At 41.0% G+C, this 24,715-nt stretch overlaps 1 protein-coding gene across 1 annotated transcript; it reads left to right on the forward strand.

Annotated features, from left to right (window-relative positions):
* On the forward strand, positions 1–24,715 carry LOC134631407 (RNA polymerase II elongation factor ELL). The gene is made up of 12 exons (XM_063479705.1): positions 1–172; positions 2,994–3,041; positions 12,432–12,559; positions 14,100–14,254; positions 16,239–16,480; positions 17,111–17,235; positions 18,626–18,740; positions 19,554–20,010; positions 20,483–20,546; positions 20,924–21,095; positions 21,205–21,249; positions 21,542–24,715. The coding sequence occupies exons 1-12, from the start codon at positions 35–37 to the stop codon at positions 21,650–21,652; spliced, it is 1,800 nt and encodes a 599-aa protein (XP_063335775.1). The 5' UTR covers positions 1–34; the 3' UTR covers positions 21,653–24,715.

Raw genomic sequence — 24,715 nt, forward strand, 5'->3', positions numbered from 1 at the left:
AGAATGTCGCCAGCAGCAGCTCTCAGTTGTAGAAATGGCAGCGCTGAGACAGGAGCATCGGTATGGGCTCTCCTGTGCTAAAATCAACAAAAACACCCCGAATCAAACTCTGTACCACGTCAAGCTCACTGACACCGCCATCCGGACCCTCGAAGCCTACCAGAACTTGAAGGTAAGACAATTTATCAGGTTCACCAACTTTGGAGCTTGTGTGTCTTTTTTCCTCTCTATATTTTCTTGTTTTTGAATCGCCTCCCAACTCCGGGACCTGCATGAAAATAAGACAGATTGTTCCTTATTTTAGGGAGAAAACTGTGAAGTTTGCTCACTTATCCCGATTACAGATGGTTCAAATGTCGTCGACAAAAGCGTTTTTGGTTGATAATTGTATACTGCGTTACTTTCTTCTGGCTGTGTTACAGTAAAAGGCAGGCTGAGCATGATTTATTGTGATTATAACAAGGAAATCATTTCACTCTGGTGACTGAATTTTCCTGTAATCCGAGAAATTTGTTTTGTTTTGAACAGAAAATGAGAAGTTACTGCTCCTTTATCAAATCGTAATCTGCTTGAAAACCAAAAGGTATTAGAGTTCTTTTATGACAAAGGTTTGTGGTTATCCCCTGGGCTTGTTTTCGCTGTTTTGTTTTTGTGTGTCAGTACACTAGATCTAAAAATATATGTACATTTAGATTATGGGAAAACGCAGGCGATTTCCTATAAACAAAATGTGGTTGGGGACTACTACCGTCCTCTGTTGGTATCATAAGTTCTGCTTTGCGTTTCCAAATGCGCACTACTTACTGTCCCTGCCGATCATTAAATGTTCTTTAAAAGGCTTTTTTCTCCCCCTGTCTATTCCGCTCTGGGGAATAAATTAATGAACAAGCTATCAAGCAAATTATTCGACTGCTCCGAATCTGGAGACTGCTTTATTGTTTTTATGGTTCATTAGATTAGACCGGGATAATTTAGTCTGTCTAAATTGTCTTTCCCACAGCAATGCTCGATAAGACAGTTAGTCCCAGTTATGACTGAAGTCATATTTGCTTAAATATATTTTTTGTTTGTTTCCTGCTTAACCATCAAAACAAGTCTATTTCCGGTCACGGGCCATAAAAGACAACAGCCCAAAACTAACTCTGGATTTGGGACTCGGTGGATCAGCTGTGTAGTACGCATTGGGTTGGCGTGGCACGGTTTTGCAAGTTGTTGCTGTGCTCTTGTGTATTGTTTTTTGGCCTTTACACGCTTGGACGCCCGCCCATCTCCGGAGCTCATTGGTCTGTGAAGCAGAGTAAACTCCAGAGCTCATAGACCTGACAGCTTCTCCCAGGCCACAGCAGGCAGGCAGGCAGGCAGGAGAGGTTACTGCAAAAGTTTTCCAAGTCAAAGACCACCCATAGTAAATACAGTTTTAGACCGCTGGTCTCCCACCGAGCTGTGAAAGATGTTGTCCCAAGGAGCTGCAACCTGAGAGTTTCTGTTACTAGTTATGATTTATTTATGCTTTTCATACATGTGTTTTTGTAAAGCACAAGCTAGAGAATGATTTTATTAAGGAAACTATAAAAGCTTATCACATAAGGTCTGTAGCTGTAGATCTAATGCACTAAACCATTTTATAAGTAAGTGATAAACTGTTATAACATTATTGTAAAATCATAATTACCCAAAATGTCCCACAGAGAACTTAGAAAACAAGCAGGTATTCAAGGAAACAAGGAAACCACTGCTGCTTTCTGCTAAAAAATAAGAATAAGAATAATTGCTTATTTTATGTTGATGAATTAATCTGCAGCTCTTTGTAATGGGTGCCATTTTAGCAAACAGCACTGGTTTTACTAAAGGTCAATAACATTTTTACTAATACTTCAAGTTAAAAGGCAGTAACAACTTTATGTTTTCCCAAGTTGTAATAAATTCCTTTAGTTTTATTTAAATGTGACGAGCCGTCACTAAACAACCATTAGTCTTCGTTTTCCAATAAGCCATCATGTATGCAGTTGTTAATAAATGTGGTTTAAATGCCACTGCGGTAGAACAATAAACATCAGTCAGAGGCCTTTTCCTCAACCTGGCAACCCCCTCAAAGAAATCTTGCTAATTGTTAATAAATAAACAGTCTGTTGACATTTGTAAAACCACTAGTTACGGGTTATAAAAGCACTTCAATTAACCAATTATTTCAATTCTGTCAAACAGCGACACTTTTAGTGAGTAAATGATCAAATCTGGACCTTTAACAAGTTAGATTTAGCCTTACGGCTGTGTTATGTGCTTTAATATTTATTATTCCATTCAATATTAAAAGCTCATGGATTATGAAGAAAATCACAACAATACTCAATAGGGAAGACATTTCTCAAAGCTGTTAATAATAAATTACGAGCCCTGTCAATCACAGGCAAAGCTGTGTTTCATGGATAACAGTCTCCAGCTATTTACTGAGAGTCGTGTCGACTCAAAAGCAGGCTTTAGTTTTAAAGGGATTTTTCAAATATTTCTTTATCATTTAGCTGGGAGAGAAACAATATTGTGTTCAGGAGCTTAAGCCAGGTTTCACTGTGGTCTTGGAGAGCAGTACAGTATTTCCAGCACAGTGCAGGCTTGTAAAAGTGCTTTTTTTTTCAAAGACATATAATTGGTTTCAGAGCCTGCTTTGTCTTTCCTCTGGGATCTGCTTTTTAGCCTTTTATTCATTTAGAGGGGAAATCAGCCGAAGCGCACAAACGCGCTCGGCCAGCCGACTGACATGAGCAAAGTTTTTTGCAGGATATGGAACGATTAACGCTCACATTACTCTCCTCTGATTAAAGCAAGAAGTATCTGAGCAGCGGACCAGCTGGGAGTGATGGCAACATTTTAGCGTTTTAAGTTCCCTAATCCAAACGGCAGTTATCTAGAAACAATGGCGGTATTTCTTTACTCATAATGCATGAGCTGTTGATTCAATCACTGACCAGTGTCTCCTTTTCTCTCTCTCTCCTCAGGCATCACTATCAAATCAGCCAGCAATTTGCTTCAAGGGGAGCCAAGGGGTAAGATGTTTTGCATACTCTCCCGCTAATGTCTGAGAACCTGAACGCTCTAATTACTTCTGATTTGTTGTGGAGCACGCTTATGACAGGTCCTCTGGAAGATGTCTTATATGATTCTTAAGAACACATCGTTGAAGAGGTGGTGATTTTCCAAATGTTTGGATGACTTTATTGTCATAAATCAATGGGTTTTGCTGCCTTGAATTGTTTTATGGAGAAAATCGCAGCTGTCAGTGCACCAGAGCCCCAGTTTGAGGGAAAGGTGTCAGTCATTTTCCAAGCCACAATAAGTTGTGTCAAATGTTTCTTTCTCTAAACGTGTATGTACAGAAATCAGATACATATCATGGCTTGGTGCTGAAAGTAAGAGGCCATTCCTGTGAAGCGACTGTAAAGAAAGATGCCTGTGTCCGGCCAGATTAGCCCAGCCAGTATTACCTCCCGAGCTCTGCCTGCTAGGCCTCTACACATTTACCACACAATCAGCCCTGTCTAAAAGAAGCTGTTCTAATCCCCATAAGAGCCGATTGCATTGACGAAAGTGACTTTGCTCTGTACACAAATGCTAGCCCTGTGTGCTCACACGGGCCCTAAGACAGGGTGTGCTACACCCCGAGGCTGCTAGCCAGGTTACTGGGTCAGGCTTGCAACTGGGGAGGCTTTGTTTTTGGAGGGGGGAGGAGGAAGGGGAGTTGGCAAACCCCAGGGAGCCCCCATGTCTCTACGCCTGTTGTCTCTGCGCAGACATGAAAGATCTGACGAGCAGGGGTGGTAAACAAGTGGAGGAATTTTTATCCAAGAAAATGTGCAAAATATGTTCAAAGTGCAAATGATGAATGTAAACATGTAAAGGAACATCTGTAAAGCCAGCAGCAGATTAACCAGCTTATTGCATCTTTCTGTGTAGTAATGTTAAGTGAGTGCAATTTAAGTGTGCTTTAATCACTGAATAGGATTTGGTGATTATATCTTGGCTGGCACATTACATATTCAAATTGCTTTGCGGAATTCAAGCATGGGCTCCCTCCCCCTCCGACAATAGTCCCAGAGCTGGACGATTGGGCATTAATGAGGTAGCGGCAGCCATTGGTGGTGGGGGAGGCCATATTAAGCCGTTAGTGGGGGGAGGATGCTGGTTAACATGGCAGTCTGGCACATAACAGACCAAGAGGACATCCAGTATCTGTGTCGGTTGGAGGGTTTCACCATCACAGATGTAGACGTCCCCCTTATCCTGTCACTTGCTAGATAACTGTTAGCTGGATCACATCCTTTTCCCCAAAAGCAACATGAGGTCCAAGAGGTCATGCGTCTGCTGACAGCTGCCAACTGTAGAGCTTGATCACAAAAGCCACGACTGCCTTCTTTCTGATGTTTGTCCTTGCTGGCTCATGCCACATTTCCTGTAAAAAGGGCACTTCCAGGGCCGCAGAAACCAGAAGAATCCTCCAAATCACGGTCCTGGCGTCAGTCCAGGGCTGCGTGGTATCAGGGGCCAGGGTTCCTATCAAGAAATAGCATGCTGAGGTTTTCGGCTGCTTTTCCCTCTGTCCCTGCGGCATTCTGCCCTACTATTGTAAATTGTCTGCCAAGCTTGTAATCATGCAATGAAAGACACAACAGGACTCTGAATCTGGTGTTCAAGGCAACTATGAAACACAAATTACTATAAAAAAAACAAAAACAGGAGAATCTAGCTAACCCCTGCATTTACTTGTTTAATTTGGACAAACAGATTTAAAACTGGATGTTGTTGGAGGAAAGGGAAGTGAGTGAGTTTGATCAATGACAATACTTTGGGAGCAGTGAGTGGAAAACGGTAAAAAAAAAAAAAAAAAAAAGGAAAAACAGCATATTTTGATGAATCAATAAGAACATTGTAGAAGAGAGTTTGAAAAGAAACATTCTGGATCCCTTAAAAGTCATCACTAGGATTAAGGAATATATTCGGAGCTGGTCTGGGTTCCCATGGTCTGGAATTTCACATCCCAGTGCTTATTTTCCTGTGCTACTGGCAATGCTGCCTGCTTGTTGGCATGATGTATATCCATTTAGTAAGAAAAGAACCTGGCCTTGGTTTTATTTAATACATGCTAAAGTCTGCTGATAGGTAAAGGTTAGCTGCTTGTTAATTAAATGCGCGCACCTTCATGTTTTTTTTTACATTTATAAGAAATCTCAGTTATTATCCTGCAAAGCTGTAATGTAGAGTTGTTCGATGTTATACCGCAGCACTGAAAAAAGGCTTCATGAGTCTAATACGTCTGTTTTTGCCATTTCGTTTAAACACGTGTGCAATGTGCCGTGTCAGCTGTGACGTCGGTTTTATTACCTTTTCAGTGCATAAACTGGAGTTGCCAGAGTAATTGTTTTTGTTTATGGCTCTGTTTTCATGTGCACAGCTGTCACGTACAGACAGTGGCGCTGGATGAGGGGGAATGCAGAGGTGCTCTTAAGATATCCTCACGACGACTGCGTGTGAAGGCAGAACTAGCTTCCTCCCTACCGCCTGTCCTCTTGATTATTGTGCCATTTCACCCCATGCCTTGGCTGAATCCTTGCAAGACATCAGGGCCTCTATCTCACACATGGCTGCTCTGACTCTATTCCCCTGTCACCGCACCACTTTGCCTCGCCTCGCGTTCATACTGCAAATAAGCTCTTCCACTGTGGGAGAGTGTATGTGTGCATGCACACCACACATCCTTTTTTTTTTTTTTTTCGCTCCCCCCTTTTTTTCTGGGACCTAATTAGAATAACAATAACAGGAATGTGGTTGAGAGCTGTCCTCTCCCAGTGGCAAAGCGGTGAGAGGGAGAGTTGTCCCACGTGTTTCTGAAAGGGCACACGCCGCTCTATTCATCCAGATGTGTTAAGCGAAGCAAAAGTCCCTCTGTTCTCTGCCCGTTTGAGGCCCACTGTGTTTGTGCAGAGGCAGTTGGGATTTTTAGATCATACAGTATATTTTAGAACAAGCCCCATGAGATCCTAGGGTTAAAGAGGACTTTTCTTTAGTTAGCTCCTCTGTCATTACTGTATTCTTTTGAAGAACACCGGTGTTTTAAGCTTACAAGAATGATGAAAAGACAAATCAGTGGCCCAAGCTGGGCAGGCAGTAAGGTGGCAACGTGCAAGTGAGTCAAACAGAATTTTCAGGATTAGAAACACAAATAGTTTTGCATTCGTGTTGCGTCTTTATGCGGTTTATTTACATTCCAAACACACAAGGAAACTCAGAAATAACACATGACTCCACTGAAACAGATTTGCAGATTTAGATTTTATTTGTTGTTAAATTATGCTCCATATCCCCAAAGTGAACAAGCAAAGCCTTCAACCATAAATTATTAACTAAAATATCTGCAAGGCACCAGAAACTGAGACGTGGTCCACAAATACATTCAACAGATTATGTGACAGTTTTCCGGGATGATTTGTGCTGTAGGTCATGCTGCATGCCACCAGAATCAAGGTTCTTAAAGTGGCTTAAGTCAGAAGTATGAACCTGTATGGTGATAATTCTAGTTCTTGCAAAATGACAGCCCTGCAGCTCATCTCTTTTGAAAGTTTTGGAGATATTTAATGTTTATTTGCTCGTTTTACCTCATTTTCAAGGCAGGGAATTGTTACAGGATTACGAGTCCAGTAATGGGAGTGTAAGCAGAGTGATTGCAGTGGATTGTTGGATTATAAGGGGAACACATTTGCAGAATAACACAATCTGCATGTGTGTAATAGATTTTATTTATTTATTTGGGAAGTTTACATATTGTATTGAGAGAAAACAGCAGCCTAACTCTTCTACATTTGAAGGCTATTAAGTGTTGTCTCCATCCCTCTGTGTGTGAAGAGGAAGGCACCTAAAAGAAGGGGTGGGGGTGTCAGGGGTGCTGAGATAGGGAGCGTTTGTTGAGGATGACAGATTAGCTTCAGCTTCTTGGAAAAAGACTGATTCTGCTTGGCATAACAGGCAGTACCTTGGGGGTTGCTCGACAGTTGCCCATCCCCATATCCCCACAACAACTCCCGTCAGTCCCCACCCCCGCTTCTTTTGCTTTTCCTGTATCTACCAACCCCCCTCGATGAATAGATCCTCAAGCATCACCGCCACATCCATCCACCCTCACTGAAAGCTCAGTTCACACTGTAAGAGGTCTAAATGAATCTTTGAGGGTATGTAATTTTGATTTTAATAACTGTCACAGTGGATATGTTGCTCACACTGTAACAAATGAATGTTAATAACAAATTCCTCTCCTTTGTTTTATTATTACTGTCAATCTTAAGTTACATTCACATATTAAACTGTATTTAAAAAAAAAAGAAACGTAACCAGTACACTAGTTCCAGTCAGGATCCATCCCCCTCTTCTACTGAGATACACATTCCTAAAGGAAGACTATTTAGGGCCATCCTTCATGCACTGGCTCTACTGGGAGTCAACGCCACCCCCATCCCTTCCACGCACACACCCAAACCCCCAATCCCTCCCTTTACCACCCAACAACACACACAGCCACACGTCCCTGCTGTTCATGAATAATCCAGGCGGCCCGACAGGCCATTGCACTCAGCTTTGTGGGGGAAGAAGCTAGAACAAAAGATGGGCAGCTCACAGAGCAGCTATGGCTGAGTAGGCTCAGATGAGAAGACAATGGTTACTAGTGTCAGTACAGACAGGGGCAGGAGGCAGAGGCTTCAGAGTAAATCACATATCCAGGCGCCTGCTCAGTGCCACCATGCCAAATACCAGAGCTGGGAACCTTGGCCTCCTCACATTCGTCTGCAGAGCAAAGAAAAGAAAGAAAGAGAGGAAAAACTATCCTCTCATCTTTTTCTGCAGATGTTTGGCTTGCGCGTAGCACAGACGTGGGCAAACGTAGATCTCATTAACGATCCCTTTCCCCCCCCCTGCTCTTGTCACACAAAGACAGGGTTAAGAACTCTGTTTAACCTCATCAAAGATGAGCAGTTTAAACATGCTCGAGGAGTTACAGATGAAGTTTTACAAGGACATCACCATCGGTGCCCTTTGTCCTTGTTCAACTGCTGAGCCCCCTGCCAAGGTTTTCTGTTCCAGTCCAGTTCACACCTTAAAACAGCTTGAAAGTATTTGACATCTCCGCACACAGGGCCTGGAGTAGCAGATGTGTCTGGGCTACAGCCACAGAGGCAGTTATTGTACTAGCCCGTGTGCTCGATGGGGGGGCCGCACTGACAAGGTGCTCCGGATTGCCTTTTTGTTGCTCGAACTGTAACTGTCCGCCAGCTAAACTTTTACTAATAATGAGAAGCAGTGCTGCACACAGCTCTCACTGCTGTGTGCTTCTTAATATTAAGCTGCTCAAATATATTAAACTGACACGTGTTAATAGCACGCTCTGATCATAGTAATACCCGATTAAGCTTTTCTCTGATTAATTAATCGTCAGATTAAAGGACTCGACAATCATAATTGGAATACTGTAGCACATAAGCAATTTAATGAATTCTTTGCCACGTTCTGAACCGGACAAGTAACCCTGAATTAATAGTTATCTCCATAATTATGAACTTTTTACAGCAGGAATCAAGACAGAAGTCAGAAATTATTCAAATGGCGTCAACAGCGCATTTTTAATAATTCAATTGACATATTTTCCTAATACAACTAAACCCCCTAGAATAAAAATGTTTAGAGATAGTTTGTCACTAGTACTGAACTGAAATGAAAAGTCATTAGCAGCAAGCACACGAAGAAGTAAATATTGTTTCAGTGACCTCTGGGTAATGGAGCTGCGTTTTTCTTTGATGTTAGCTACTCATTTATCTCTGAGTTAGTAGCTGCATATAAAAGCTGTGTGTGGATCTTCTATAACCAATTTCCAATTACACTCTTTTTTTTGATTGGATAGTTTGTTTTCTTTTTATTTGTATTTTTGTTTGTTCAGTGTTGAGCGTTGAGCTCTGACTGATAATAGCCTCTCTGTTGACATTCCACCAAAACAGTCAAATATTTGACCTCTCTCCCTCCGTGTGACCCGTCAGCGTGTGAAGGTTCCTCTGCCTAAAAAAAGACAAAAAGACAACACACACACACACACACACACACACACTGGCGGCCTCAGGGGATCAGGCCAAAGCTCCATATGGAGATGTGTATGACTCAGCGTCTCTATGTAAATCTACACCTACTACGTGACTGACAGCAGCCTCGGGATAACAGACCTGTTGGTGCAAGTTCCATCCTTGAGTTAGCACATCAAAAGTCCACTTGACTGTGATAATTAGTGTATTCTGCAGCGTTTAAAATCATAAACAGATAAACCTGTATTTGCTGATACTTCAGCACTACTAGTTGCTCTTGGTATAAAGCAAAAAAGTAGCAATTAAACCAGGTAACAAGTCCGAGAAAAACGTTATTTAGTGCTCTAAACTTTTATGAGATAATATACAAAAATCTTATTGTTCAAACAATCAATTTTGGTAAGAAAGTAGCAGCAGTGTTCCCAAATTTAGTCATTTTTGAGCAGTTAAAGAAATAATATTAGGCATATGTTTGTGCACTTTCCTTCTGAGACTTGTTCAAACTCAGGAGGCACCAAAGACGCAGATTAGTCGTAAAGGACAAGTGAGTGCAGATGTGTCTACAAAATAACAGACAGTGACTCCTAAATTCTTCAAGTAAATGACTCGCATTTTTAGGTTCAGTGCGACTTACCCTTTCTGAGCGCTTCATCATGATCTGTCGTGGCCTTTGCAAACCTTATTTTCCAAAATGTTTAAAAAAAAAGGGTTAAAATAAAAGGGTGGTTGAATTTCTGCACTAAAATTGTAGTTCCTGGTTTCTGTTTTTTATTCACAGAAGTGCAAGACAATTATTTAGTTGGACATATTCCACATTGAAAATATCCATGATATCACTCACTTGCCACAACAAGCTGTTGGACTTAAAATGTTAAATGAAAAATTGTAATATTTTTCCAAATGCTCTGCTTGAATAAACAAATAAATAAATAAATAAATAAACTGATATTCAAGCTTGCATTAATCTTGCATACTCAGTGATATTCTTCAGATCTCCCGCTTTCTCAAAGCAAAGAGGAAGTGTCATCAAGCCTCTACAAGTTAACTGATACCAGCTAACCTTTTCTCATGATTAACTGTTTCCTGTCTGATATAGTTTGATAGCTTTTCTTGGAATTATGAGACAGCGGGTCATGTGATAGTTCCACAATTACTGCTGATTAGCTATAGATACATTATCTCTCTTTTTTTTTGCCTCCTTTTCTGAGCTTTATTGCTAACGTAGGCCAGCTACTTGTTGTAGCTGTAGCTTCATATATATTCCAAGGTATGAGTGTCAGCAAGTAAGCGCAGTATAAAACATTTGTGTCACTATGTGCTTGGTCATAGGGGATTATTGGGTTGCTGTTTCTGTCTCTAATGTTGTATGAGCTTTACCTTACAATAGAAAACTTACAATTAAGTTGATGTTTGTTGTAAATTTGTGATATTTAAATAAACTGAGCTATGGTTATTGTTCAGGCTTTATAGTCGTCTGGCGCTTTAAAGTTTGTTATCCTGCGGCTACGTAGAAAGGCTCTCCTCGAGAAGTCAGGAAGTGGGAACTAATGGGTTAAAAGACATATGGTTATGAAGCTTGAAAAGGAAGCTGTGAATGAAATGGGGGGCCACCTCTAAACAGTCTGACCTAAGTGACATTGATTAGAATTAGAATGTGAAGTGTGCAAGGTGGCACCGATGGGGGTGACAGGCAGATCTAATGCATGGCTGGAGGGGCTCATAGTGACTGAAAAAGGGGACGTGGTGGCAGTATTGCAATGCTAAATGTGCAAGTGCAACCTCACTTTATCCCAAAGCCTTTGTTTAGCCGTACCCTGATTTTAAAAACAAATTTGCGACTTTTGGTGACTTATAATTTTGGTCGTGGCAGCCACTACTTTACTCTTTCAAAGTAAAAGGTCCCGAGGACGTGCCTCGCCTCTTATCCCTGCTCACTTTGATGCTTTTCTGGCTGATCATTTCTAATTACTGTTAAAGGGGGGGAAAAAGCAAAGCCGACATATGCAGGGCTCTGCTTTACCTCTTCATGTCAACGGTCAGACATAAATAGGTCAAAATTAATGGTCAGCTGTGAGTCTCAAGTGTCCCCGGCCTTGTGTGTTGCTTTGCGTTTTGTGTTGACATGGGTGCGCATGAGGGAAAGCTGGGGGCAGATGGGGGGTGGGGTGAATGGCATGCCTTGGGTTTTTAGAAAAGGAGGAGGGGTGTGGAGGAGAAGAGCTGTTCATTGGCTCCCTGCTGCAAAAAAATGTGCTTATGGCTTTGCTGCATGACTGGGCATTTGTGACAGCTATAGTCCTGCCAGCCACATCTGCCAGGGGGACAGCGCTCTCAGCTCAGTCAGCTCATCATCAATCAATCATGAACGGTAACTAAAGAAGCAGCTTTAAGTCCAACTGACTGACATTTGTTTTTTCTTGAGACTTGTGCTTAAAGAAACTACTGCATGCTTTGGCCTGAGGAGTTTTACTGGATCTGCCATTGAAGAGGCAAAAAAACAACAACATTTAGTCCTACTCATCAGTGAACACGTACTCGTGTTTGCAAAGCATGGGCAATAATCACGGGCTTCATCTGAATCTAGGACAGTCTATCAACAAAAGTGCCAAACTGCCCATTTTCAGGCTGAAACACAGCTGCAGGCAGTGTAGCAGAGAGCCACTACCCAGTGTGCTTTAAAGGACATATTACCTGTTGGTTAATGACTTTCTAAGTTGAACTATCCTTTCAGTGGAAGTGGGTTTTCAGGTCATTTTATGTAACAGGCTTCTAACAGTAATAGACTTCAACCTGCTGGCTTGTTTGTTGGAACGGAGCCGTGGACAGTCTGTGACAGAAGAGGTTATCGCCGGAGTGAAAAGGTTGTCCACTGTGCTTTTGTTATGTTGTGCCTCGAGAACAGGCTCTTCTTGTGACTACTTAAAGGTCATCATACGTGACCCGGGAGGTGTGTGAGGCCTCCTGTTATGGGCCGCAAACAAAAGATTATTTAGGTGTCACTGAGATCAGGAAAAAAAAACAAAGTTTGTAAGTTTGGCTGGTTTACTTTGGGTAGTGTTTTTGAGATAACACTGAATGAGTTGAGGCTATATCTGGGGGAGATAAAACATGATTGTTGCATAACACGGCTCTTAAATTAGCTATGCTAGCACACGCAGACACACACACACACACACACACACACTCAAGCATGTCAGAGAACATTGTCAAACTGTTAATGATTACCAAGGACCGGCTTTTAAACATTTGATCATAAGCATTTCTTTACTCTGTAAATCAGTGTTTTTTAAAACTCATGGTTTTTGTTTCTTTTGTCTCGGATAGTACATAAAGATCCCCGCACCGACCCCCGAGTCTCCAGATGGATTCAGAGTCTTCTCATTTTACCTATCCAGTGACAGCAAAGACAAGCCTCAGTCCAGCTTTGACTGCATTCATCAGTATGTCTCAGGGTAAGGAACACACACATAACTCTTTCCAGAGTCGACCACAAATGGAATTTGTAGTAAATTTGGTACCAGAGTGAGACCGCAGGACCAGGCCAAACAGTGGCCTCTCTCTTTGGTAATAGTACCACAACAGGCAGAGAATCACCGTCAGGCTCTATTCAACTACATAAATACCCAGAGGCTGTCGTGCCACCATGACCTCAAAGGTGTGACCACACGTAACTGAAAACAGAGAAGTAGTGTTTATGCTTTGCAGGGTTAAAGGATTTGTTAAAAGGTTACATAAGAGCAGCTTGTTAGAAATAAAGTCATTAAGCTTTCATGACATTTGTTATAAAGAATTTAACTTGGTAACCGGACCAGAGTTGGCACAGAGTCATGGAGGAACAATGACAGGAATTTTTTTCCTTTCAGTTGTTCATTTGATGTTTTGCTAAAATGAATGGATGGGATATAAGTGACAAATGAATGACACATAGAATTTAACCAAAGATATCAGCTCTATGTTTTTATGTCTTACCAAATGTCAAATGTGAGCATTGGTGCATGGATAGATCCATACAGTTTCAACAGAGAGAGCATAAGGGAACAAAGGGTTGACAGTATGTCACGCTCGCGGTGCCAACAAGATTTGTTTGTTTGCAATAGTATTTGCGACTTTATTGTAGTCAAACAAGTTGGTGAGCCAGCGATGGGGTTATCTGTCTCTTTGTCCTTTTGTTGTGTTATTTTGACTACTTGCTGGGAAGCTTTAATTGCACTCAAGGTGACATAGCAGGTTTAATGTTATCTTTATTTGTCTGCCACGCTCCGTGCGGGTAAAGCAGGATGTGCACGGTGAAACAGACACAAGAGAAAGATTTAAATCACTAAATATACATATGTACAAAAGCAATGATTCACTGTCTCTTTATCTGACTAAGGAATATTGTTTATATGTGACGCAGCGCGGGAAAACCCGGCCACAGCACAGGCCGTGCACAAAAACAGCCGCACAATGACTGCTGTTTGTTGACTCGGCTTCACCGTGTGCACTCTCTCAAATATCTCCAAGAAACATATCTCCAAAAAATGTAGTTTATCGAACAGCTTGTGAAGGATAAACCACAAATAAACAAACATCTTGGCTGTGTGTGCCTCCCTCATTGATGCCTCATTCATTGATGCTGGCAACTTTTCCGTCTTTAGCCAGTGGTGATATTACTCTGTGGATTGCAGTGGATGATTTCTTGTAATCCTAGAGGAGTTGATCATTTACAAATGTGCTACAAGTAAGTGTTTAGGTATTTTCATCGTTACTAAAACACTGTAATTCAAATAACAGACATGTGTTCAAGTTAAAACTGTAGAAAGTAAACAAAGGTAGGTAAATGAAATCAGGTTTTTTGCACAGTAGTCTAGAATTTATCACATTTTAGGAAACATAAAAAAGTAAAAAATGAAAATATTGGTCTTATTTTGGTATTTTCCAGCACCCAAAGGTGTCTGAAAAAAATGCTGGGTGACAGTGAGAATTCCTAATTCTCCCTCCCTCTTTACACAGGGAGGGCAGGGACCACCTGGAGGGCCAGGGGAGCATTCAGGACAAGATCACAGTCTGCGCCACAGACGACTCTTATCAGACGACCCGAGAGCGCATGTCTCAGGTGGAGAAGGACATCTGGAGCCGTTCAGCAATTGAGATCAAGCCGGGCCCAAGTACGTTTCTTACAATACGTGCATCGATATTTTCTTGTATCTTCCAACTTCATTTTACACAGCAGCCTTCAGGCATTTAGGAATCAAGGACAGATAACTGGAATTTTTTATGTTCCCGGAAAGCCTTGAAACCACCGCCTTTTAACATTTAATCCTTCTGATAATTACCATATGGTGCTATCACATAATAAAGTTATCACATAATTGATCAAAGTGCCGTGTTGCAGTTACTCATGTGAAAGCAGAACCTTTTTTTTCTTCTTGCTTTCATTCTGACAAAATTGCTCAGGCACTTTGCCAGTTTCCCTGCCAGCATCATTAATGTGATTGAGTTTGCACAAAGTATGCGCTAACAGGTCTCATGCTGGTGAAGTTGTCTAAAATGTAATTACACAAACTGAAACATTAGTTATTTTATATGTTTCCTAAAAACATCTAATTAGATATTTACACACACAACCTGTAGTGATCTGTGCCTGACTCCTGACTGAGACCTAGTGGCATTCAAGCCCAGCGTTAGCTTAGGTTATGATTTGTACAAGAAAACAGAAATATTCCTCTGAGGCTTTTACGTGTGTATTCAGATAATAAATGTCAAAAACCACTGGAGACATCCTGGTGCAGTTATAGAATATCCAGTTTCAGTTAAACATGTCTTTTCATGTACATTGCCGTCTCCTGGACACTACTGCGGAGAGGGAAAGAAATGGATCGCAGTATGCACTGCATGCAGTTGAGACTGCACAATTGTTTTGCGGTAACTTGCTGTCTTTTTATGGTAGAGTAATGTTACACTGTACAGGAAAAAAAAGAGTCTATACATCAACTCCTAAATGCAGGCTACAATAGAAAAATGTACATAATTTGGATTGTAATGTATGATTTAATCTTTGGTTACGTTCAGTAGAAATGTACACACATTTTGGTGCTCGCAAGCTTGAAAAAGTCTTAAAAGAAAAATAAAGTGAGCCATTTCCTGCATACAATTTCTTCTCAGGCTGTTTGGTAATTGTGCGGAAATATACCCGCACTACTGTAAAGCGTGTAAACTCTAGTAGGTCACAATGGAAAGCCAGCAAAGCTTCCTTGAGAATCTTAAAACTTCCCCGAAGCGCTGCTTTAATTTATTGCTGTGAAACAATGGCTCTAGTCGCTGCTTGCTGGAAAGTTGCACTACAGGTTGTTTCAGAGCAGGGTGGATATTTGCCTCAAATTGACACGACATGGGTAAATTGTTGGAACAAGCTTGTGCAAGAAGCATGAAATACTGTATACTGCCAAAACTGCAAATTATTGTTAGAGTCTAAATATCAGCAGTTTTCACACTATCACTGTGCTGTAAAGCATCCTCTGTACATACAGCACAGTCTGCCACACTGTCCCCGTGAAAGCACTGTTAGCATTTGACCTACAGCAACCTCAAAGCATGTCTTACAGCTATAACGAGATTACAGTCTTTAGATATCCATAAGCACTGCCTGCCTCGGTCCAACTGAGAAAGGTTCTCTCTGTTAGTTGCTTTATTTTAAACGCTCTCCTGTTTACACAGCAGCTAAGCGTGCTATCTAACCCACTCACTGTTTTCCACTCTAAAGAACACTGCCTCTGCATATGTGCAGAGAGTGCAGTGTTTAAATTATTTACACGTTAAAACTGAGTTTTCCGATTAGGATGAGAGCGTTGCAAGTCGTGCGTGTGCTTCGTTTGCGTTACATTTAAGGGGACTGGCTACAATTACTACCTCACAGGTCGGTCTTTCAAAACCAGGTTGTATTTGAATATCTGGCCTGAGGACTGGATTAGCCCCAACATGTTGGCTGCGCTATTACAGGATACTGTGAATCCTGTTATCAGATCATTTATAATCTGTACGTTTTGTACAGGGTAGCGACTGTATTGCCTTTCATCAGCCTGAGATTATTACACTGATAACCTTTTAATTTCCTATCTCTAATCAAAGAAAGCTGCTTTGTTTTGACTTTAGGCAAGTGTGTGAAGGTCCAGCGGAAGCAAGGTCTGGTGTCAAGCTCAGATAGCAACAACAAGCACTCCCCCAACAACAAGAGGAGCCTGGTTCCCAGCCCTGTGGCACACCGGCCTTTGAGGGATCGCATCATTCATCTGTTGGCCTTAAAGCCCTACAGGAAACCTGAGCTGCTGCTGTGGCTGGATAGGGAGCGGGCAACTCCAAAGGACAAGGCTGACCTGACCTCAGTACTGGAAGAGGTGAGATATCTGGTAAAATGCTATGTAAACACATTGCCCACTAATGAGGAATTTCCTCAAATGCAACAAGTAAAAAAAAATTCAGGTGAATACAAACCAGGCTGCTTTTTTTCCTACCAGGTTAAAGACTGACCATGCAAACATAAATAAAAGCCCAGCATGCAATTTACTAGTAAACTACTATTTATACACCCGCTATAACTAGTTTAGTGTTATGCAGCTAAAAACTGTGCTTGAAAAAAAGAAAGAAAGTGACGTCAGTTTAGTTTCTTTCAGGCATATTTCCTGTGCTCACAATGTTTGAGTGTCCCACTGCAATCATCGAGTGGAGACTGTGCCGCCGCTGGTAGCTGTAATTAGGGCTCTGCTTTAATTATCTCTGGACGAGAAGATTGTGTTTTGACAGGGGGGGGGGGGTGTTGTCTCCAGCTGGGATCTGACTACTTTCAAAATTGAAAGTGGTTGGTTTGGGTAGATTTGTATCAGCGGGATTACGGTTAAACTGTTTATCAGACACAGGTAGTTTTTGTTTTTACTTACACATAAAGCCGAACGCAGCTGGATCTATTTTATTTTTATACTCAATCTCTTTTTTCCTGTGGATTGACTGAAATCTTTGGGGGTTTTCAGGTTGCTAAACTGAGCCCTAAAGACCACAGCTACTCTCTGAAGGATGAGCTCTACAGACACGTCCAGAGAGACTGGCCTGGATATCTAGAAGAGGAGAAGCAGCTCATCCACCGACTCTTGATCAGGTGAGAATTAAGTTTTCAGGTATTTTTCCATTGAGAGACTTTAAAAAGCAAAATATTTTAGAAAACCAACAACTGGTTAGCTTAACTTATCAAAAGGACTTGAAACAGGGTAAAAAAACAGCTCAGCTCAGCGTAAAGATAAAATATCCACCCACTGGCATCTCACAAATTAATATATTATTCCTTTTTTTATACAAAAACTGGGGTGCTGGAAGGAGATTATCCTAAACTAATCGCCTGCTGGGTTTAGTCCATTATCACACGTGTATAAGTGTCTGACTGGCAGCATAAAATTAAGCATATGTCCATTACCCCTAAGTTCTTTTTTAGATTTTCAGTGACTTCTCGTAGGCAGATAAGGCTAGAAGAAAGCGATAGATGCTTTGTGACAGTGCTGGCGTTAACACCGAAAGGCCAATGAATTGATGTAGAAGTCTGCTGTGATCATTTTGAAAGGGGAGCTACTAAATGAGCTACTTCTCCGCACTGATGAATCGCTTAATGGACACATCAAAGCGCCGAAAAATATTCCCTGCGCCGTGTTGCCAAATGGCATTAGTATGGAGCACTCAGAGTTGCAAGGCTGAGCTGTTGAGGGTGAGCTTCCACCCCTCGTGCATTTCCTCAGCCTGCCAGCAAACATGCAGGCCATGTGCTTCATGAGAATTTTGGAAGAAGTGCTGTTGTCTGATTGCACAATCTCCCTTGTTTTTTTTCACCACCCCCACTGAGTGTAAAAGTCTTACAATTGTAGTCATCGAATCATTTGCCAAGTGTGATAAAGCTGTGACGCTGTGCACATACTGTAAACTGTACAACCTGTACACTTCTTCCCTGTAGTTTATCCGTGCATTGGGGAAGGTCCTTGTTGTGAAGGCTTTCTTACTACTCTCATGTACCTCTTGATGTTAATCTGTTCTGAACTGCACTGCGCATTAATGAAGAGGTTTGAAACCACTGGGGGAAGTGACTTTATGCAGTGGCATCTGTTTGAGGAAGGAGCTGTAGGAAGCAGATTACCAGAAAATAGTGTTTACCCTTACAGAGGTTAAATCAGCTGCTATTGTTCTTACGCCGGCCTGTGTTTTGTCTTTGTGGTTGCCCCCTTGTGGATTTCATCACCGAAGACACGAACTGTGCCACAGAAATGTGCAAAAAGCAAAACGAGGAGGGAGAAAAATGCAGTTTTGTAAGGTTGATGATTAGAGCTTCTCTGAAAAGGCTGTCATCTCCACATCAAAGTAAATGATAATTTCTCATGTGCTTGCTCAGGAATCTGCCAAAGAAAACGTTGTGACTTATATACTGGCTCTTCCTGTTTAGCTTCACAGGCAATTTACCTTGAAGTTACTGTCCAACTGAAGGTGCTGTGTTCTCAATCTTTCCTCAGGAAGCTTCAGCCACTCCACAGCAGCCAGCTGAAGAGTCCCCAGTCCAACCATTCATTCCACAAAACTCCCGGGGATTCTCCTTCACAGCTCAGTCCTGCCAAAACTCTCTCTGTGGTAATTCAACGTAATTTTTTTCCCCCCGTTGCTTCTGTCTTATTAGACTAAGAATAGACAGGGAATTTCCTCTTATGCAGATTCACAGTACACTGTGTAAACATGGATATTGTTTGACATTTAGGGAAATGCATATTTCCATATCGCTCTGGGCATTCTCGCCCAGAGCGATATGGAAAAATTGACACCAGTCTTGTATCCTCTATGTTAAATAAGGAAAAAGTTAGCCTTCAAGGTTTTATGCTCTTCTTTTATGTTCTTTAAAAAGTTGTTAATGCTGTTGTTTCTTCTTAAACTTTGCAGTTTTGTTTACTTAAACTTAACCAAACTGCAGCTGAAAGCTCCTTCCTCCTTCAAGACCTTGACAGTGAACTTCTCCCTCTAGCACATGTAGCTGGATCTGGGTAGATTAACATGTTTATGTGCCAGACTGTTTCCTGGCAAGGAGCAATTGTTAACAACCAGACTCCACCAAGTAACTAGTCTCAGCAGAGAAAACATCAAACAACACGTTTCTCACATAAGCAGCCTTCAACCCATCCACAGTGAATCGAAGATTAAACAAATTTAATGTGTGAATTTATGCTATTAAGATGATTTTGTTCCCTTTGAGCCAGAGCCTGACTGTAATCGTCTCATATTGTGGAATTTTTGCAAAAGTGCTGCTTGCTGTAGCTTTTTATTGATGTACAAGTATTTGAAATCTGCCAATCTTTGAATGAAAATGAATAAAAAAAAAAACAAAACAACAACCATGAAGTAAGAAGAATATTTCTGATCATACTTGCAAACTTGTGTTCTCTTTTCCCCTAGAAACGCCCATCAGCTTTGGACCCATCCAACATTCAAACCCCCAAAAGACAAAGGCTATTAGACAAGTGCCAGCCTCTGCAGTCGCCCTCCCATGCTGACTTTGGCACCAGTGGGGCTCGTAGCTCCTCTAGTCATGGAAACTCTAGCGGACACATTAAAACGGAGTTTGACAAAACCAACAATCATCTTCAGGGGAGCCCAAACGGTCTGTACTCGCCACACAAACTCAGCGGGTCATCCACGGTTCCCAAAGCGGAGAGGACTGAAGCAGCTCTGACTGCACCCACCGCCAAGCCTCCGCATACTGAAACCTCCATGTGCAATGACCAGCAGTTCACCAATAGCCAACATAAAAAGAAAAGATCCAAAAAACACAAAGACAAAGAAAGAGAACGCCTGAAAGCAGACTGGATAGAAACTAGCCCAGACCTGAAGCAGAATCAAGAAAATCTCCAAGGTAAAGAGCAATAAAGCTATAAAATGTCATGTTATTGTCACCCTCCGTGTTTCCTATTGTTCAGCCAACAATCATCATAGTCTTATTTGTGCAGGCCACGAAACCCTTCAGCTGTTAGAATTTGTGTATTTTATATATGTTGTTTCTGGAAGACCACAAAGAGAAATCGATATATTTTTCTCAATTTTAATGATTTTAGATGAGTGGTTAAAACTCACACACTGTCACCCTGTCTTTAGCCTGTTGATGATTGACTGTGGAACAGCTGTGTGACCTACGGTCGAGCGAGTCAGCAGGCAGCGGTTGCCTCCTACTCGGGGCTGCTGGCGTCACCGCTTGCCTCGGCTCGGACCTCTTATCAGACACAGAGATAAATGAGTCCGTCAGCCTTGATATGATGGCCACATTATCACATTTGCATTGGCAGTGCGCTTTAACCTTTTTTCGATGTGTGTGTTTTTCCTATCTACAGGCCATGAGGGAGAGAAAACACCTGTTAGCTGTGGCACAGCAGAGGATCTGCCTGATTATTTAACGTAAGATTAAATATGTTCAGTGTACGGCTTTGTTATTTATGTCATATTACCGGATTTAGAAGGGATTCATCTCTCACTGAGGTGTTTAGGTTTCAGAGTCTGGCTGACTGTTGAAGTTCAGCTTCAAAATATTTATATATAGTGAAAAAATGCACATCTAAATAACATGTCACAAAGCTTCCCTGACAGTTACTTTAAAAAAAAAGCCTTTTATTTGTACATCTGGTCAACATATCAGGCTGTAATCAGTTACATTTCAGGCCTTGAAATCTGGCAATGTGCAGTGCCACCTACTGGAAACACAGGAAACGATGGCTCTGCTTCTTGGCTTTTAAAAAAATGTCAATGTTTTCCTCTCTTTCTTTCCTTTTCTTTAGAAAATACAGCACCATAACTGCGCTGGAGCAACGTCAGAAGTATAATGAGGACTTCTGCGCCGAGTACGATGAATACAGAGCTCTTCATGACCGGATTGGGGCTATAACAGAGATGTTTGTTCAGTTGGGCTCAAAGATCAACACTCTCTCTCCAGGAACACAAGAGTACAAGGTACTGTCTGGTCTCGGAGGCTACTCTAGCTGCTCTGTTTCTTGTAAATCACCACAACAGATCACATCATATGGCACACTAACACCTTTTCTTATATTTGCTTTCTCAGCTTATGGAGGAACAAATACTACAGAAGTATCGCAAGTACAAAAAAGTAAGACTTATTGCTTTTTTTTTATCTAAACACTTTTATTCAGTGGTGTGCAAGAACCACAAAAACACATTCTGGTTTTAAAAGAGTTATCTCAAGATATCATCTAAGATATGTTAGCCACGTTATCTTCATATCAAACCATTCTTTTCTTTTATTGCTGATATGCATCGATGGCTCTTTTTAAAAATTCTTTATCTACTGATAATCAGAGATAAGCAAAGATAAGCATCTTCTCATAAAATCAGGTTGAAGCCAACAACATCTAACTGGACTCTCTTCCTCTTTCTTTCAGAAGTTTCCTGGCTATCGGGAAGAGAAAAAGCGATGCGAGTACCTCCATAAGAAACTGTCGCATATCAAAGGCCTGATCACAGAATATGACAGAGCGCAGGGACTCTCGTAGTGATCGGCCTCGGCCCTTCGGCAGGGTGTAATACGACTGGACCAAAAGACTCGTAACGGACCCAAAGACTGCCCGGATGGGTCCTGAAGCCGCTGAGACACTATTCACTTTACTCCTTGGTCTTGATGTAATCAAGGAGCGAGGTTCTTTTTTTTCTTTTTCTTTTTTTTCCCAAAAAGCGGGCCGAGACCACGGACTCATGATCCGATGTTACCCTTTGACACCATCTGGTTTACAGCTGTGATTGCCGCTGGATTCTTTCTGCTGTAAAACGTGACACGGTGAAAGCCAATGGGTGTGATCATTCCTGCCTAAAAATTCTCCTTTATCCCATCTGAACTAAAAAAACCTTAAAAAAAGTGTTGATTTTTAAGTATTAAAAGTGATGGTACAATCAGTCCTAGAGGGGAAACAAATGCTACTAAAGTCTTTATATTTAAAAATAGAGAAATTTATGTGCTTTTTGCTGATAGAAAGTCAAATGATGATTGATCAGTCAGTGATCAGATCCCATATTGACAGCGTTAGGACCGTGCCATGAACAGTTTCTCTCTTTAGACTAGATCATAATTTACTAATTAATTTATATTTCATTACGGCGAGACAACAACAACACAAGACACCTTTTCTGCAGGATTGAGACCCTGAAAAGTCGATTTCTCTTTAAAATCTGCTTCTTTGGGCTTTTTCAATGATGGATTTTGTCCTGTAGCTTTCTGCTAGCGTCCTGTTTCATTTCTGAGAAATGTTGAAATGCCACAAAACGACTCCTCGCAGTGCTATAACGCTGGTTTTTTGAGAAAGTGCTTGTGCACAGTTTGTGTCACTTTCACCCACATGTAGCCTACAGTACCAAGAACTGCCTTTTAGTGTCTAGTGAGGAAAAAAACAACTATTGATTCAGAAATCTCTCCCAATTTATTTTGTGACAGGTTTACTGACATACATGATCATGCTGTGTTTACACCTTGGTTATTTAAAAAAAAAAATGGGGTGAGAGCATAATTCACTTGAGTGGGTGTTACATTTTGATATTATTCTGCTGAATGCGACAGCAAAGCCTTTAAAAATTTTACTGTTTAATTGTTAGCCCCACAGGGAGTATGGCACTGTAGGTCGCTCACTAAGTTCAAACCACTCTGGTACGGCTGCGTGTAAAGAGCAGACTGACCTCTAGTGGCTGCTGGCGAGACTTTTAGATGTTTTCATTTAACCACCACCTGCCATTTTATTTCACCTGAATTAGCCTAAAGTGGAAATAAGCAGATCAGATTTCAGTATTCTCTGGACATTTGCATCAGTGTAGCTATGCTAACAACTGTTGTCTTAAAGGTGGCTAAAAATGATAGAATGAAGCCAATATTTGCCTTGACATGTACATTATGTCTGACATTTCCACAATCCTGGTACCCCAGTTCTGAAACTGTCTCGGCTTAACCAGCTCAGGCTGTTTCTGTAAATGTCTTTTTAGTTTGAAGGATAGCTCAGTTACTGGATAGGTGTTGTGCAGCAGTTGTCTTATCTGTGTTGTTTTTCTATTTTTAGCTTCATTTGTCATTTCGTTATCTGTCAGATAATCACGTCCAATCCTAGCAAGCACCACTATCAAGAGGAATATTTGCAGAAATCATTACAAAACCAAGGTCCTCTTGATTCTGTCAGTGCAAATAGACAGTGGGGTCTTTTGCTGTTTTGCAATCAAATGAACTTTTTTGTTTCTTTTCAGTACTCTGGTATATTTGAAGGATTTTAGACTAGTAACATTTCCTCTGTCTCGGCACATATGAAAGTTTCCAAGAAAGATACATTTATCTGCACTGATGATTGGGGAAGGGGAAAATTGTAAGCCCAGGAAGCACCAGCTTTGAACATTCAGTATTACCAGAACTAGATTCCTTAAGCCCCAGTAAACCCAAAGGGATCTTTTAGTTAATGTGCCTGGTTGGTTATCTTCTCAGGACCAGATCTCTTTAAGATTTACTGGTTTGAGCAACCAAGCAAATACGCAAAAAACACCTGTCGCATTTGTGCTGGTACTAGAAAAAAGCAGCAGATGCTTCAGTGGTAATAAAGCACAAGGGGCTCTTAAAAATACAAAACAGTTTATTTGTATTTGGCACAAGAAAGGTACTAAAATGTTTCTACTGATGGCAGGATGGAGCACCAGCTAGATCGCAAGAGTTTAAAGTCGCAATTTAACTATATCTATTAAATGAAGGGCTTCACACTTACAAATAAGAACATTTTACAATGATCAAATAAACCGTAGAAGAGGTGAAACTTCCTGGGCAAAATCACAGTATCATGAAGATAAATGTTCCATTTGTTTAAATGTGTTTTTGGCAAACCACACCTTTGAGTTTTTAAGGTGCTTTTCAAGTGCTGTCTGTTTTTTTGTACTGTCACAGTAGCTAACTACTAAAGGTGCCTTTTATTGAAAGAGCAGAGTGATTCTACATATAACCATCATTGGTATTCTGGAAAAAGGAAACTTGGGGCTGCAGTATTTATAAATTTGTAGTTTAACACTGTGCCACTTTTCAAAGTGCTTTTTTCATCTTTTTTTCCTTTTTTTTTTTGATAAAGTTAATCTCAGATGCCTTTTGAAATGCATAACTATTCCAGTTATGACAAGCTGGATTTTTCAAAATTATAGAAGCTGCTTGATATTTGCTCACATGTGCATTTGAAAGAACAGCCTGGACTTTATGTTTTGGTTTTGATTCCAACCTGGCAACCCACTTCCACATATTATTTGGTACTGGCAAAAAAAGCAATCATAAAATGTGAAATGACCCTTTTTTCTTCTTCTTCTTTTAGAAATCACTGCATTTGATCTAGCTAGGAGAGCAAATGTATTTATTATGTTCTGTGTTTGTTCTTTTATTGAGTTCATCTTTGCATAGTTTGTTCATTCTTTACACAGCAAAACCCAAGTACGGTGAAAGGGAAACAGGATATATTTTTGCAATTTTTGATTGTGGATGCGTTATCATGTCATCCTCTTGAGAAAAGCTTTCAAGAAAAATGTGTATTGTCTCGGTGAAATTGAAAAATAAAGGT

Source organism: Pelmatolapia mariae, linkage group LG7, assembly GCF_036321145.2.
Source record: "Pelmatolapia mariae isolate MD_Pm_ZW linkage group LG7, Pm_UMD_F_2, whole genome shotgun sequence".
NCBI classification, from domain to species: Eukaryota; Metazoa; Chordata; class Actinopteri; order Cichliformes; family Cichlidae; genus Pelmatolapia; species Pelmatolapia mariae.

Bases quoted from the DNA above. Each gene is read 5' to 3' on its own strand.
- LOC134631407 (XM_063479705.1), top strand. From the start codon at position 35: ATGGCAGCGCTGAGACAGGAGCATCGGTATGGGCTCTCCTGTGCTAAA. The intron at 17,236-18,625 runs GTGAGAATTAAG...ATCTTTCCTCAG, and splicing joins ATCCACCGACTCTTGATCAG to GAAGCTTCAGCCACTCCACA. The intron at 20,011-20,482 runs GTAAAGAGCAAT...TCCTATCTACAG, and splicing joins GAATCAAGAAAATCTCCAAG to GCCATGAGGGAGAGAAAACA.